The following is a 16,962-nucleotide window of genomic DNA, read 5'->3' as shown; positions in this document are numbered from 1 at the left end:
ATGATGTCGTCAGCAGGCAATCACGTGCTATCAGAAAATGAGCGAGTGATACGAGTGGATTTTCGTTCGGACTGGCAGAAAGTTTGTTTCAAAACTCTGTGTATAAAAAGCAAATCCACAAGCGTAGAACTGAGATCCATAAATGTTTTTTCGATTCACAAATAAAAACTGAGTTCACAAATGCCTGTTGGAAAGTTGTAAATGTTAGGAAGATCTTCACAAACGCTTTTCATTTATTTGTAAATTGACTTAATATATTCACAGACATCTTCTTTAGTTGTGGAATTTGTTTGAGTATTTGCAGATCTGTTTTATATTTGCAAAATGTTTTTGTGAGTTTACAAATCTTTTTTTTGTATTTGTGGAAGGTGTTTATATTTACAGATTACACATTTACACACAGATTGTCAATCTGTTCACACAAATCATTATGAAACAAATCTCACTCCATAAAAGTGATTTAAAAATCTGTGACGTCATCACAATGTAAAGTCTACACTGCAAACCCAGAGGCTAGGGTATGCGCGTATGCGCCAGGCGAGCAATTCCTATAGGACTGAATGGGTGCCATTTTTAGTCCGGTATCCAGCTCTTATAATACATTCATGGTATGCGCCAGCCGAGCAATTCTTATTGAACTGAATGGACACCATTTTCAGTTTGGTATCCAGCTCTTATAATACATCCATGGTTAAGCTCTATTGTCATTCTTCACACACAGGAACTTGGTATGTATGTTCAAGACATAGTGCAGGGTATCACAGGCACATTTTGAACGGGCACTACAGTTCATCTGATCAACATCAGTTCAACTCAAAATTGTAGTCTCTAGATATTCTGTGTGTAAGACATTTAGGGTACATGGGTAAATTATAGCATCTACTGACAGCCTGTGTGTAAGGTGTTTAGGGAACATTGGTAAATTATAGCGTCTACTGATGCATGTCTGCGCCTGTCATGCAGACAGGCGTTTAGGGGACGGCAATATTCTCTGTAGGTGCTGAGAAATTGGCCTGTTCTGAACAGAAATTTAGTACCAATTTTAAATAAATTTCAAACAAATTTCCTGAAAATCAGCAAAATAAAATGCAAATGAAACCCTGTTTTCATCCAATCCTGTTGTGTGAGTGCTAGGAGATAAACAGCAAGTGGTGCCAATTCTCCAGTCAGTGCCATTAAACCATTGCAGAAAAGAGGACACAACAAGATGACGTCATTTAAAGAGCGTCAGTCGAAGCTCAAATGATGGAAAACCATGTGGGAAATGGAGATATGACAGTTCTGTTTGTTTCATGTATTCATTTGAGGAATGTTACAGTCTGCTCATCACTTTTTTTGGGATGTTAAGGTTCATCTGCAATGTTAAGATTTCACTTTTTTTGAATTTCTGGCATTTCCACTCTGAAAATGCATAATAAAACAGATGGATAGCAACACACTTATTGAGTGTCAGAAGCAGGTAGATGAGTTTATCAGAGTAGGAATCGTCACCTACTTCCAAGGTGTATGGAGATGATTTCAGAGACACCAGGATATCCTTTGTACATCTGTCTGCATGTTAAACAAGGTTGTTTTCTCTTTGACATTCTATAACTATAATGTTAAAATGTCAACAATATGTTTAAAGCTATGTTCTATTAATTGCTGCTAATGAGTTATTACAATTGTTTTTCCCTCCACAACAGCATGGAATACTATTGGCTCAAATGTATTCAGAAACTAATTTTGGTAGATAGTTTGTTTGAAATGAAAATGCTGATTGAGCATGACAACAACAGATTTTGTGGTCTGTTGTTTCCAGACTAATGAAGTGTACCATCTCAAACAATGTTTTTCTTTATGTCCATATGCTGTTGGCAGAAATACTCTGTGGTAATTTTTGTAGTTGGCTTCAGAGTTAAAATATCAGCCCCACAACAATTAGATATCTGAATCCCATGAGGATCATTCTTCAGCTCCTGTTTAGGGAATGCTTACAGACAAAATTCCATACAAGTTCAGAAAAAGACCAGTTCAGAAACTGTGCAGCCTTAAAATATACTAAAGCTCTTCATGGTCTGCTCTGCTGCATAACGGGAAGATCAGTGACATCAGCATGTTGAAGTTGATTGGTGTAAAGACTAATCAGTTTCACAGTAATGATTTCCTCCACATACTGACGCATTATTCTTAACACTGAAATGGATGGAGAGTCTTACCTGAACATGCTGTCACTGTGCTGGGTTCAGGGCAGGGATGAACAGGGTAGAAAACATCCCTCTCCCTCTGGATCTAACAGGGATAAGGAGACAGAGAAAGAAAATGAAGAGATTTATTTGATGAACAGCAGTGGTACATCAGCATTCATTTCATTCCATTGTTTGGAGTACTTTGTATATATTTAAGGGTTCTTTGTCGCACCAAAGTTTTCTGCTATGGTACCATCATCAGAACTGTGTGTGTATGATCATTAAAATAGCTGATATATCCTATCCTATCCATTATCACAAATTGTCACTTATCAAGCCAAGAAAGCCTATGTCATACAGTAAAGCCACTTTGTCAGACAAGCTTCTTCTAAAGAACAAAAGAAGAAAACTTGTTGTCAGTCTTGTTCAAATGTTTCAGCGTGCATCGACTGACAAGTGCTTCAGCACCACCACCGATAGACAGTGTCAGGCCAGGTGCACTGTCTCAGCGCCATGTCTTTCTTACACAGGAATAACATAAACATAAAATAAACACAGTGGTATACAACACTATATGAGGCCTATTCAAACATAACGTGGACAGTCTACAACACCACAGGCAGTGACACAGACAGTTGCTGAGATGCAGTAAGCATGGACAGTCTGACTGATTTCTTCATAACCAAAATTTAAGTTATTAAAGACTAATTATGGATGTTTCATTCACCAGTTGGTGTCTCTGCTTAGACTGCTGTAGTTTAGTGTAACGTTAGTCCATTTGTGTATCTCTCCATCCTCCATAGAACAAAATAATCCGAACAGATTAAGGAACTTTGTACATATCACGGTTCCTTTTTAAAACTTCATCCTTCACGGTGGCAAACCTGCCAACCACTTTATGTTTGTCAGTGTTTACGTCCCGCTCAACATACAAAAAAAGTGAGTTTAGATAGTCTGGCCTCATCTATGCATGAACGCAAATGGCTGTTAATGAGCCTCACATGGCTGAAACTTTGTTGCGAGTTTCATTCACAACTAACACAAGAAGACACAAATATCTCATATCTTGGCTAAAATTTTCAGCGAAGTTAGTCATGAACTTTGAATCGCTGCTTCTGCAGTCTTCACTTCCCGCAGAGTCAACAAGTGGAAATACAGAGAGCACCACTCTGCCATTGCAACCCACATTGTGGACAGAGGGAGAATTATATCCATAGTGATAAGAACTACCACAGAGAATGAATAGAAAAAGTTAAGAGAGTTAAACTCTACTGTTTCTGCTGCGCTGCCATGTTAGGTCACACACTACGTCCCCAGCGGGGCCCCTACTGAGCGTAGGTCCTGGGGCAGTCACCCCCTCTGCCCCCACGGTTGCTTTGCTTATGTGTGTGTATTCTCAGTGTCACATCAATATTATAACATGATGTTGGAACAGCGTCCCACCCACTGACTCCACATGTGACTGAATGCAAACACACTCCTACCCACACTAGTCATGTGCCTTTTATGTGTGTGTCTCAAATGTTAAGAGCTATAGTGTGAGCATATCAATGTATACCAGATTAACTACCATACTGCGACCACACACCGACACACACTACTGCATGCACACAGATCACAAGCAAATGATTGTTCCGCCCCTGCAACCAGACACAGCCAGTCCAGTGTCATGTCAGAGAAGTAGGAGGGGGCTCTCTGGGAGACTTCTGTATTGTATTATACACACGCACAAAGGCTAGAAACTTTGTGCGCTTTGTGAAATTGATAGTTTTGTTGCAAGCAGACACACACAAATGATCCATATCTGAGAAAATATGGAGACCAAATTTAGCAGCTGTTCAAACAGTAGCTGGTTTGAATTGCTGAGCAAAATTCTAACCGAATCCAAGTGTGACCTGAAGACAAATGACATACATGTACGACAGCAGAGACTGACCTGGGGTAGGGTTGATGGCATGCAAGATGGCATTCAGCATAAAAATGAACACTGCAAGGTTCAGTTGGAAAATAAATATTATTTCTGTACAACACCAGTCTGAACTCTACCAGAAAGATGTGATCTGAACCAGCTGTACGCACAGTCATCAAATCCAAAGGATAGTAGCTTATTTAAGTAAATACTGTGATTAACAATGACATTTTTACAGATCCACAAAGAGTACAGGAAAATGCGGAAAATAAAAGTTTTTAGGGATTTTTTTAATCTTATTTTTGTTTTTAATGTATAATAAATCACCCAATATATTGTTATCAGATTTTTACTTTTTTTTGTTATTGTTAAAGGTGGGGCTGTGTGATATGACCAAAATCTCATATCCCAAAATAGGTAATTTCATATCCTGATAATGATACATATCATGGGATAGCACAGCAGCACAGCATATAGATCATTTCTGTAAATTCAATATATAAATGTAGTAAATATACATATATATATATATATATATATATATATATATATGTGTATATATATATATATATATATATATATATATATATATATATATATATATATATATATATATATATACATATATATATATATATACACACACATACAGAGAGACTCTCACACTGAGCTGAAAATGAAATGAGTGCACATAAATTAGGTAAATAACATAAATAAACATAGTCTCTACTGCCTTTTGCTGTAATTTATGGTTGCGCTACTGCCTTCTGCTCTCCATGTGTGTGTGCTGCACACAGCGCTGCAGAGGAGAGACAGTGAACCAGGTGAAGTACTCGAGTTGACAATTACACTCGTTACATTACTGTAAGTGCAATAAAAGCTTTGTGAGTGAAGAAGAGTAATTTATTATTATAATCCGCACAAAAGATGGACAGGCTCCAAATGACGAAAAATACTGCCTTAAAGAGTGTGTTTTGCGACACAACGAAATAAACGACAGAGCATCATATGAAACGATAGACATCTTTTTATCGTCACACGATCTTTATCATCATATCACACAGCCCTAGTTATAGGGTGAGGTGTGATTTCCTGTTATACAGCACAAGAAGATGTATCAAAAAGATGGCCTTCCACAAACTCCTTCATATGTAGTTTACTCTCTACTTCTAGCTTCTAATAATTTGCAAGTCATAGATGGCATCCTGTTCCATGTGGAGTCACCTTTACACTATGCTTCACACATAACCCTTTCCATCAAGGCAGCCTGAGGGCTGGTTGCCAACTGGTGCCTGCCCAGTTCTTTACATTTTGACAGCCTAAGAACCGGCTCTTAGCCAGGAAAACTAGTTCCAGAGCAGCACCAACTCTTTGCTGGTCTAGATGTTAGAACCATTCACTTCAGGGGCTGGGGGCCGGATTATCCTGACCAACCTAAACCAAAATGCATTGCATCTCTTCAGACTGCATAGTTTTCCTGGATTTTGAGCCACGCTACAAGCTGTTAATGTTTTTTCAGACAAGAAAGTAACCATGTAGATTCCGTATATGTGGTCAGTTTATCTAAATAATGCCTGTTTGGAAATTCACTGCAACGTTCTCAGATGTGAGGAGCCGCTGGCCGGGTCAGTCATGTGACACAGTCATGTAACTGCATCATGTGACTGTCTGCTTGAGTATACTTCAGTGTGAACAGTATGATGGTAATGGCATACTTAATTGTTCATTTAGTAGGCAGTATGCAATAGATACTCAATGAGTATGTAGTAGGCAGTACATTAATATGTGATTTCAAACACAGCCAAACTGTAAAGCATGGATGTACAAAGAGAAAATAAAGCTGTAATCCGGCACTGTTGTTGTGCTCAAGTTCTTCTTTCTTCCGTTTTATGACGGGTGGCAATCTGCATTATGGTGCATTACTACCACTCACTATGTTGGAGTGTGAAGTGCTTTAAGTTAGTGTTAGTGTTGCTAGGAAACTGGAAGCATGTACAGTTACATAACTACTTGGCTCTCCAGTCTAGGGCTGTCGCTATAACCGCAATATTGCAATCAAGCTATAGACAAGTCAACCGCAGTGGATGACAAGCAACTGCACTATGTTGATGTTTTTCCCTTTTTTTATGAGGCTAGGCCCTTCTAGGCACTTTAGTGTGTGTACTGAATGTTCTGCGGCTCCCCTGGTCCAAAGGATCCTGCCCGCTGTGCGCAGCATCTCACACACTGAGCACCAGCTGACCTGGTGCCCAGCCCTCATAACAGAAACGGGCTCCGGGTGAGCTGACAGGGGGTCGGTGCTCGTTTATATGTTGGGACTGGTGCTCAGCAAAACATGTTGCCATGTGTAAAGATGTTACACAGTGTTTGGACATACACCAACTACATTACTTTCCCACCGCCCCCGCCATCGTTTTGCTTTTTTTATAGAAATATAACCTGTTTAGTTCATTTTCACATATCAGCACCCACGTTCATCAAATTAAAAAAACTGTAATTTGTAACATACTAAACGTGTTATCAATACTTAGTCGGACAACGGACGCTACAATTATAAACTGAAAGTGTCTGCTCTGTGACTGCCTGCAGCAGCAGCAGAGTCGCAGCACAGAGCAGTGTGAGAGTAGAGATGTCTGTCCTCTCTCCTGCTCTCTGCTGTAAACACACATAGCTGTTAGCAAGCAGCTGCTCTCATGTCTCTCAGTCATGTGCTTGTTTTGGGCATAAACTCTCCTGCTCTCTGCCTGCCCTCAGATGGTAGGTGGGTTGCTCTGGTAGCTGCAGCTTCACCGTCACACATGCGCACTCTCTCTCTCGATCCTACACTCACTACACACTGAGCTATTCCTTATGCTACTTACACTGATGGAAAGCCTGCATACAATCTAAAGGCATGTCCCACCAGACTCCATTCATGGAGACTTGTCTGTAGGCTAACTTTGTTTCCTGCCACAACATGTTCATCAAGTACTGCTGCTCCACATAATCTAGACTAACATACCTTGATTTTCACAAAAAAAACAAAACAAAAATAAAAAACTCTAATATCACATAGACTGCGTACTGCACTGTTAAGCCACCCTGAATCACCACAGGGGAAATTCCTTCACCACGACAGCCCTACTTCAGCCCATGGAAAAGCAAGCTAGTTCTTAGAAGGTTGCTAGTTGAACCAACTGCAAACCGGCACCAGCACCAGCCCAGAACTAGAACTAGAACTAGAACTAGGAAAGGGGGTAACAGTGGCTCATGATTTGGATGTCCACTCTAAACTAACTTGGACAATAAACCAAAGTGTGGTTTCAGTGCAAATGAAGGCTGGGGACAAACTACAAGAATACACACAAGATCTGTCCTCTGATCCTGTCTAAGTGTGAGTGTTTACAGATTAAACAGGAAGGAACTGATTGAAATATACTGTATATGTGTTAGTTATTTACAACCTAACGTGTTTCAAGCAATGGGTTTTAAATTGACTTGAGGATTTAAAAGTCATCCCACTGGTCTGTTGTGTAATTCCTGTAGGCTGAGCCATCAGAGTGACCTCATATTTAGTTGTCTGATTGTTAATCGCTGAAGCCAATGACTCCTTTGTCCACTTGTCTCAATGGATCTGTTATTCTGGCTCCATGTTCTGCCTACTCTGTCTATTATCAACATCCTGCAGAAATGAGAGATCTGCACAAAAGAGCAACTCTCCAACACGCAGGCAGCATTTATCAATCTGCACCTGAGTCGCAGATGTTAGATGTTTGTGTAGAGTGCAGACAAACTCTCATTTTACTTGATCATATGCAAATTCAGGGAAATGTTTCTCACTCTAAATTTCTTAAAGAAATGTAGCAACAGAATATACTGCAGATATTTGCATGAATGAATATATGCACTTTTCAATGGATTTAGTGGTTTTGCTCTGCACGTGTTTGATGATGCACTCTGGCTGTTGAATATATTATAACTGTGACGGTCCTCTGACTTTTCCATGGCCCTTAGGTTTGTGTCTTGCCCTGGGCTGCTGTGTTTGTTTATTTCTCCCTTTAGGTCCAGGTAGGCGCAGACTGTATCAGTGCAACTGGGTGCACCTGGCCAGTCCATCCACAATGCATTTAGGATCAGTCATCCCCATTCCTTGGTCTCTCACTTCATCGCTGGCTCTCCCCCCTGCACCACGTTTTCTTTTGTTTGGTTGGGTTGCACTTCACTTTAGTTTACACCATACAACACCACACATTCACACATTCACTCACCAACACTACTGATCTACTGACTGACTATTTCATACATTAGATTAATATTTTGTTGCTATTTCTTAAAAAAATAAATATAATTGATAGATTTTGAGCACAACCGTCAGTATTTCCCTTTATTTGTCATAGCCTAACAGCTAGGTCATAACTAACATTGACACCTTGAGGAAGAAATCAACTGAAAATGCGACAGAGCATCTGTTTAAACCATTTTGGTCACACTCAGCGGACAATTTTGAAATATTTTTGACAACAATTTGGTTCCACCTATTTCATTTATTTGTTTCTGCAAAATGTTGAATAGTACTATCTTTGTTCAGATTAACATCAAATGTAATTTGGCAAAGGTGGTGGATATTCTGCTTATGAAAATCAAAGTTAGTGAAATGTAGATCATATTTTGATGAGCTAGAACCCTTTTGTAGTAATACTGCATAGAAAATGTTGGATACAGTCATATGATGCATATAATACTGTAAAGACCTTCGCGTGAAGGTTAATTGTTCCATGATAACTTGTGAACAGTATACAGAATATTTATTTCTAGAACAACAAAGACAACTTTGTCATACTTTGCTAACACTTAGGGCAAGATGTACTGAGGGTTTTGCATCTGTTTTTCAGGTGGAGATGAAACGCACTCTGCCCTGTCTTGATTATGTAGTCTGCTGGATTTACTAACATCATGCAGTCTGCGACTGTCAATTTTGCAGGGAAATTCTCTGCCTCTGAAAAGCAGATGTAAACAGAGCGCAGATGGAATTTACAAGAGCTACAAAGCATTAAATATATCCTTATATATAACCAAAAATCTATTATTAGAAACAATTATTAGTGTTCATCAAATGTAAACTTGACCAGTCAATGAATTGTAAAATCACTACAGGCTGCCACCAAAATTTTCAAGACATGTATTTGTGTGTTTTGCTGCATTTATCTCAGTATTAACATCCATATCAACACATCTTATGTGTAATCTTGAGTAGTTCATCTCCAGTAGAGTTGAAACACGGACAAAAAAAATTGTAATCAAGATCTTGATGATCTAACAGAAATCTTGTTGCTGAAGTGCATCTTTGAGCTTCCTGCTGCCGTCCAGGAACTGACTGCATAATGAGCCACAGCCCAAACTCATACACAACCACGGCACACATTTGCTTGATGCCTTTTTCTTAGTAAATCTGGCCATTAGTGTTTTTCTCTCAACCATTGTACAACAGGATCTGGTTATATTACAAATTGGAACCGATACGTAATAAACAGTATGTAGACCATTCATATGATAAGGATCGGTACATATAACTGATCATACTGTAACTTCTTTATATGAACTGATATACTGAGGACACAACTGGTCAATCTCTCAGTCTGTGGTAGATTGAGTCTAAGAACCAGTGTTCTTGTCAATATAATTTCAATAACTAAATCCGGTGGAAAAAAAAATCAATAACATCATCAAATATTGTAGTTGTGTTTACACTGCAGTCTAGCCCTATTCAGTCCTCAAGATGAACTATTTATGCTGGCTGATGTGCCAAGTTGATACTTCTCTTATAGATAGCTATCCAGATAAGCTGGTTGGCTAGCTTACTGACATTCCAAGATCATCAATGCCTCCAGACAGGTAATAAGACATAAATATAATATAAATAAAAACGCTCTGTTTTGAATAATAATTTGTGTCTGATATAGTTTGTCCACAAACAAGTTAAATTAACCACTTCTTCAAGTTCTTTAAGACAACATCTGCTCCGTCTCCCTCACTGAAAAAAAATCTAAAAAAATCTATGAATATGTAAATATTGTTCATTGCAAAAATTTTCCTGCTGGGCACAAGATGTCTCGTAATTCACTGTAAAGTCCATTCTCAGTGGGCTTCAAGTTTCCACATCACACTTGTGTAAGTCACATACTGGACAACGATTGGCTCTAAACTAGTTGTGATGTCACAAATCCTGTTTGTAAGGTACTTGTGTTAAACTGAGATTTAAGGTGAGCACAGAGAAACTTTGTTTGTTTTTTTCTCCAGCAGATGAATGTGAAAAAGAAACTCAGCACATACATCATTCACAGTGTCAAACATTCAACTGAAGGAAGAATAAGCAAAACACATTTCTGAGTGGAGAGGGACTTCAAAGAAATTGGCCAAACTTCATTCTGTATTGTATTGTATTAAATTACATTTAAATGTAATTCTAAATTTCCTAGAGGGGTACACATCTGACCTGATATGTGCAGCATAGTCTGTTGGCTGATACTTAATGGTTCTTTGACATTGCACACAGCTCTGAGATACTGAGAGATCATGTCTGGACTTGGAACATCATCAACATGCCCATCCCAATTTCTCAAAGCCCAAGGTGATGTCTTGAAATTGCTTGTTTTGCCTGACCAACAGTCTAAAACCCTAAAATATCCAGTTTACTATTACATATGTCAAAGGAAAGCAGCAAACCATCACAATTAAGGAGCTGATAACAATGAATCTTTAGCACTTTTGCTGAAAAAAAACAAACAAACCCAAAAAACAGGACTCAGACAATTATTCAATCATCTAAATAGTTGCAGATTAATTTTCTGTTAATCGACTAATCGATTAGTTGTTTCACCTCTAACTGTATTTGCTTTCTTACTGACTCATTCATTACAGACTATAAGAATAAGTGTGTTTAGGAAAGGTCCACATGGAGCTACTAGGTAAAGATAGATCTAAAAATGCTTCATTGGGTAAAAAAGTTAACGACTAGTCAACAACTAAAACTGGCCAGGACATGTAGATATTATAGATTGTAACCACTTCTGCTAGTCTGAACCTACTTTAGGTAGTGATTACCATTTTCTAAGCATGCCTTTCATCACCCCTATAAAATTGGGCCTGGACTGGTATTCAGAGTTTTACTTGTGTGTGGACAAAAATAAACGCACAGAATGAATCATAGAGCAAGAGTTTTCTGTAAAGAAAAGGGGTCCAAACACGTACCAAGTGTGCACAGCATTCTGTTGTAGCATCTCCATCTTCGCAATGGATTTCTCTCTCAGTCCATGTTGGACTTTGTATGAAAAATTTAAAATGAGGCCCTCCTCCTTCTGGGGAACTGAGGGAGTATTGAGGTGACCTCTATTTCTTACAGTGGAAAGTGTCACACTAGTCACTTTATAGTCAGTATGGATGATTGTCAATCACTGATGCAAAATACCAAATATATGGCAAGTGAGTATTGTGTGAAGATATTGAAGAAAACAGAGCCTTCCCTGTATTGTGATCTTTACTTTGACAAATACTGGTAAATCTGCCAGAAAGCAAAAAGCATGAGTCATGAGGTTTCCACAGTTCAGAGGCAACATATAGATGGTGCCTCAGCCTGACATGCTCATTGAGAAGTTATCTAAACCCTAAAATCTACCGTCAGACATTAGAGACCTCTAATGACATGTGGCCCTTGGTCTTCAGAGAGTAGGAATAAACAGCATGTTGACATCTTGCAGATGAAGAGAGGATATGAGCAGCGTGGGAAGAGAACACCATTGCTGTGTTTGGTGTGGCATATTGATGCATATCTCCATTTCATCTACCAGCAACTATGATCTGTAATTAACCTTTTTTTGGAGGTTTGTTTCACATATATATTAATCTCTTCAGCACACAGTAAATATGACATCCTCCACAAAATACATTAAAATTATTTCCTATAAAAAAGCTCCACCAGCTGAGCAGCTAACTTCTGGTTAGCTCTCTGCTAACTTGAATGGGGATAAAATAATTGAATTGTGCTGCTCTTCTAGACTTTCCAAATGTTATCGGACCGAATGGATTTTCTGGTAGTGAAAGGATTCATTTTACAGGGATTGTGATGCTCAAAACAATTTATCTGCCATTTTATAGCCGCAACAGCAGCGACAGAGTACACTACGGCGGAGCCTATAACGTAAGCACATATTGACAATGTTTTGTAATTACTCTCAGTGCCAGAAGGAGAAGACAAAAGTCCAGCAGTCCAGCTTTAACAACAATGACTGAAGCAACCTGTTTTCTCTCTCTTAGTGTCAGGACTCAAATCTGAACACACAAAGTGCTGGAACCATTCACTGTTTTAGAAATCATACAACATATCAAACAACAAAGATACTACTCAGAACTTCAGCTCTTGCCTAATGTTTGCCTAGAAACTAATGGAGCATGACTTTTTGAGGTGCAAATTTGTCAAGCCGTGAAGTAATATGGGCTAAATAGGGGTTTCCAGTTGCGGCCCAAACATTGCTTGCTGGGTGCTTTCCTCCTCCTGTCCTCCCTCCTCTGTCCTCCAGCCTGTGACCCACATATTGATCATCAAGGATGTTCCAGTCCCTTAAATGTGTCTCTAATTTGACATGGATGAGTCTTCCAGAGGAGCAAGGAGCTACAGGTGTATCCTATGTGGAAGTTTTTCCCGTACTGCAACACCCTGTATTACTGTAATATTATTATTACTGCATAATTGACATACCATAAATCAGACAAAGCACCTGTGGAAACAGGAATTAAAGTCTTAGTATAAAAAGGACAGACTGACTCTACCTGCAGCCTTTCACAAAATAGATTTTATTTTGAGCATTTTGAGCTGGTTTTATTGCCCCCTCATATCTGTTCTGTGCTTTGAGTAATACGTTTATTTTAATGGCCAGTTGGTGTTATTTCTACCAGTCACATTGACTGACGCTGCAGTACATCTATATGTGTGCCAATGGAAAGCCAAATGGCTCCATGGCAACATGGTACTTCCTGTGTGTCATCCAAAGCATGATGAAAAATCTAGTTCCAAAACTCAGAAAACTCTTCTTCTATATAAAAATGAGAGAAATAAAAAGAATAGGAGTGGAAAAAAATAATATGATTTAGTTCTGGGGTTTCAGCATGAATACTTTTTTTTTTTAACAGTACAAAGGTTGAGAATGCCCCACCAACCCTCTCCTCTGTCCACATATACACTTTTGTGGTTTGTTTAAAACCTTTGGACACACACACATTTTAAATGACATGAACCTTTTTTCTCATAAAAGTTGCTCTAGAATATGTATAGTACCACTGACATGCAAGATGATGGCATTTCCAAGTAATCTGTTTAGTTCTGAAAATAACAACTTATAACATGCCAAGCTGAGACATATAATGATTGTGCTAAAAGCCTGTAGATACAGGGAGAGAGAATAAAAAAGCCTAGGGCTGAAGTGGAACCTCCATATTTGTTACAGAATTCAAAAATCAAAAACATTCCAATGTCTTGCAAGACATCATCATTAAATCTGACCAATGAAGCTGCAGATAAAACACACACACACACACACACACACACACACACACACCTACCTTAATTAACACCACATCCACAGTCCTCTCTCCTTTGGCACAGAAGCTGTACCTCCTCCTGTGTCTCTCATACATGCTGGCAGTTTCACCCAGTCAGGACTCAAGTCATTCCAACTGCAGCGATGTGCTAATAAACACACAGTGTAGCAACCATTCTGCAGGTTAACTAGAACCACTACTGTATCACACCTCTCTCCATTTCTCCACCATTTCTCTGCTCTCTCGACTGCAACTCTGTCAGAAAAACAAATAACGTGAGCAGCCGAGGGTGGAGTCCCCAGAACAAAAAAAAAAAAAAAACAAAAAACAAAAAAAACGGTCCAACTTGCAGTTTTCAGAATTGGAGGCTGTTGAATTTCTTGCCACCAAAAGAGATCCCCACCATAAATCAACTGAAACTTAACATTTGTGTATCACAAATTACCTACTGAAAAAGAGGGAAATTTGTCAAAAACCCTTACTAAAATTCACTTACTCTGGAATCACAAATTCCAAACCAAATCAAGATGAAAAGTCAACTGTTGGTTGCTGCATTAAAACAAAAAAGAAGCTCTGAGTCTGATGCATAATCCAATAAAGTCTACATATCTTGTGTTCCTTCTCTGTGCAGTTTGGGTTGGAAAATGAGCCTCTCTGCCCACATCTGTTCATAACACCGGCCCCTCCCTCCATCCCACTCTCTCTTCCTTTTTCCTTCAGGCCCTCCATTCCTCTCTCTCTCTCTCTCTCTCTCTCACACACACACACACAGACACACACTCCACACATCACATCTGTCCTTCACTTTGAAATAAACTCCCTCTCATCCATTTGCTACCTCTCTCCTGCTCACTCACTTGCACAGTAACAATGGAGCTCTATCCGTTAAGTGCCTCTGCACTTCTGAGAGAAGGAGAGAAAGAATACTTTTTATCTGCTAGAAAAGGAAAAAAAGTGAATGAGTGGAAGAGTTTCTCTGCAACTGTGGTGAAAAAAAGGGATCCAGCAGAGAAAGAAAAAATGGCGACCATCTATGCATGGAGGTCTTTATGATGTTCTTCCAACAGGGGTATGGTAATTATAAAAGGTTTGCATGCTTCATTTATATGCTACTGTTACACCCACATGCATGATCAAAGTAAATTCACCCCTCTTCAAATATTTGCTTTCCTTCATTAGATCAGTGAGTGATGGTGGGAGTAATACAGACCACAGCCAGTTCAACAGCCTAACAGTTGCTTTGTTTGTACTCCTTTTGTTTACACATCACTCCATGTCTTAGTTAGGCATGTTATATATTGTAAAGTTGGGTAAATATAATTATTACACGGCTTTGTTGAATACTCGATTCTGATTGGTCAATTACAGCATTATACGGTCTGTTATTTCTGAATAGCTGACCACTGCTATGAATAATAGACCGTTGCTAAGGACACAGTTCTGTTCATAGACTCTGGAGGACCATGTCCAATCATATCAATCCGCAGAAAGAAGTCCAGTAAAACTACCAACTACAGCTCATTTGCAACACCCTGTGGCAAAAAAAAAAACGTTAGAGATAATGTCTGTGACTGGGCACAGATGTGACGGCAGCCTGAAGAGCTACTGGGCTCCAACCATTACAGAAAGGGAAACATTTAGCAAGATCCTGTCCTCCAATCCAGGCAATGGTCGCAGATCTGGTGAGTGCCTCTCTTAGTTCCGTATTGCTACACACTAAGTTAAGTGATAAGTGGTAGTGATAATAGTAATATTGTTACCAGTTGTAACATTAGTAACAATTATGTTTCCAGGTGTGTCAACTGCAAAGCCCCAGAAAAAAGTAAACGTAGAGATGAATTTTCAGCTACTGGGAACGGGGGCTCATGGTGCTAAAGGACTAGCAGTTAATGTTTTACTCAGGGGCAAAGCGTGTCGCATAATTTGAGTTAAGCTCTGACTGACACATAAACAATTTAAATGTTTTCTATTTAGGGGGATAAGATGTGTTAATATAATTTTGTTTGTGTCACTAGATTGATGGGTCAGGATTCTACCAGAATATGCTAAGATATTAGCCTCAGTATCCCACAGTGCTTTGGTCATGTTTTGTTGAATTTCCTGGCCTAGACGATTTTTGTTCTTTAAGTGATGTTAATAAGAATACAAAACAATATTTGGTTCTCATACCTAGCACTAGATGATGGTATTCATCAACTCAATTAGTTTGTTAGGTTTCTATTTTGTAATTAGTGGAGGGAGAATTTCTGTTTAGCAAGGTGCTCCACCTAACTACTCCTCACTCCATGTGGAGTGTTTTCAGCGTTACTGGAGTGGAGTATCAGATACTTAATAATTCAAGGAATGCTTTTGACTGAATTTCTTACCTTGGTTAACATATATGAGCCAAATAATGATGACTTTGAATCTTTCAGCAATTTATTTTCAATCTATCATCCCTCACAGTTCAATATACAATTGCAGGAGATTTCAATTGTTCATTAGACCCCAGTAAAGATGCATATAAATAAGACCCATAATAAAAGCAGAGAAATTATTCATCAGTTTATCAAGACTTTAAATCTAAGAGATGTATGGGGGGTTAGAAACCCTGAAGTATTGTTCTATTCTTGTTTCTCTAATACACATAAATCATACTCCCAAACTGATTACTTTCTAGTCTTTGCAGATTTGATCTCTAAAATTAAGGAATGTAATTACAACAGTATCTTAATTTCAGATCATGCCCCTAATAATGTTACGTAGATCCAGGGCTCAAAAAGGATCCACCAAAATAAAGATCTAACCTCCTTCCTTGAATAACAAATTAATATTTATCCACTTATTAATTATGCTCTGAACGGTACTCAGAGGGATAGTTAAAGCCTTCGAAATATTTTTGTGGCCTCCACCTAACTTTTGCCCTCCTACAACTTTATCCTGGAGGCCTTTTGAAAGCTCTTTTCCAACCATGGTGAATTCTTTGCAGTATTATGCACTACTAGTAGTGGAATCCTCAAAAAACAGCTGGTTTTATTCAGAAGTTATCAAAATCACTACGATTGATGTCAGATATTCACAGGGTATGATGACTTTCTATAGGCACTGAACCTGTTTGAATTACTTTGTCGGTTTGGACTTGGGAGAAAACTTTTTAACTGTGTGCAACTTTTGTATAAAGGGCCATATGCAGAAATAGTCACTAACAACAACCTATTCAAACCAATTTAAATCATCAGAGGATTGCCCTTTATCACATCTCTTTTACACTTTCACTTTCACAGGCAATTGAGCCTTTAGCAAATGTAGTAAGAAATCATGCACTGATCTCGGGCA

General features: G+C 38.7%; 1 protein-coding gene across 3 annotated transcripts in view; it reads right to left on the bottom strand.

Annotated features, from left to right (window-relative positions):
• LOC121896710 (A-kinase anchor protein 13-like) overlaps positions 1-16,962 on the bottom strand; it is a 171,086-nt gene that overhangs the window by 61,948 nt on the left and 92,176 nt on the right. For all 3 annotated transcript variants that reach the window (XM_042410646.1, XM_042410648.1, XM_042410647.1), the window contains exon 12: positions 2,199-2,271. In XM_042410646.1, the coding sequence (XP_042266580.1) occupies positions 2,199-2,271 (73 nt within the window). The remainder of the gene's footprint in view (positions 1-2,198; positions 2,272-16,962) is intronic.

This window comes from Thunnus maccoyii, chromosome 5 (genome assembly GCF_910596095.1).
Source record: "Thunnus maccoyii chromosome 5, fThuMac1.1, whole genome shotgun sequence".
Classification (NCBI taxonomy): Eukaryota; Metazoa; Chordata; class Actinopteri; order Scombriformes; family Scombridae; genus Thunnus; species Thunnus maccoyii.
This window is presented reverse-complemented; position numbering and strand designations above follow the sequence as displayed.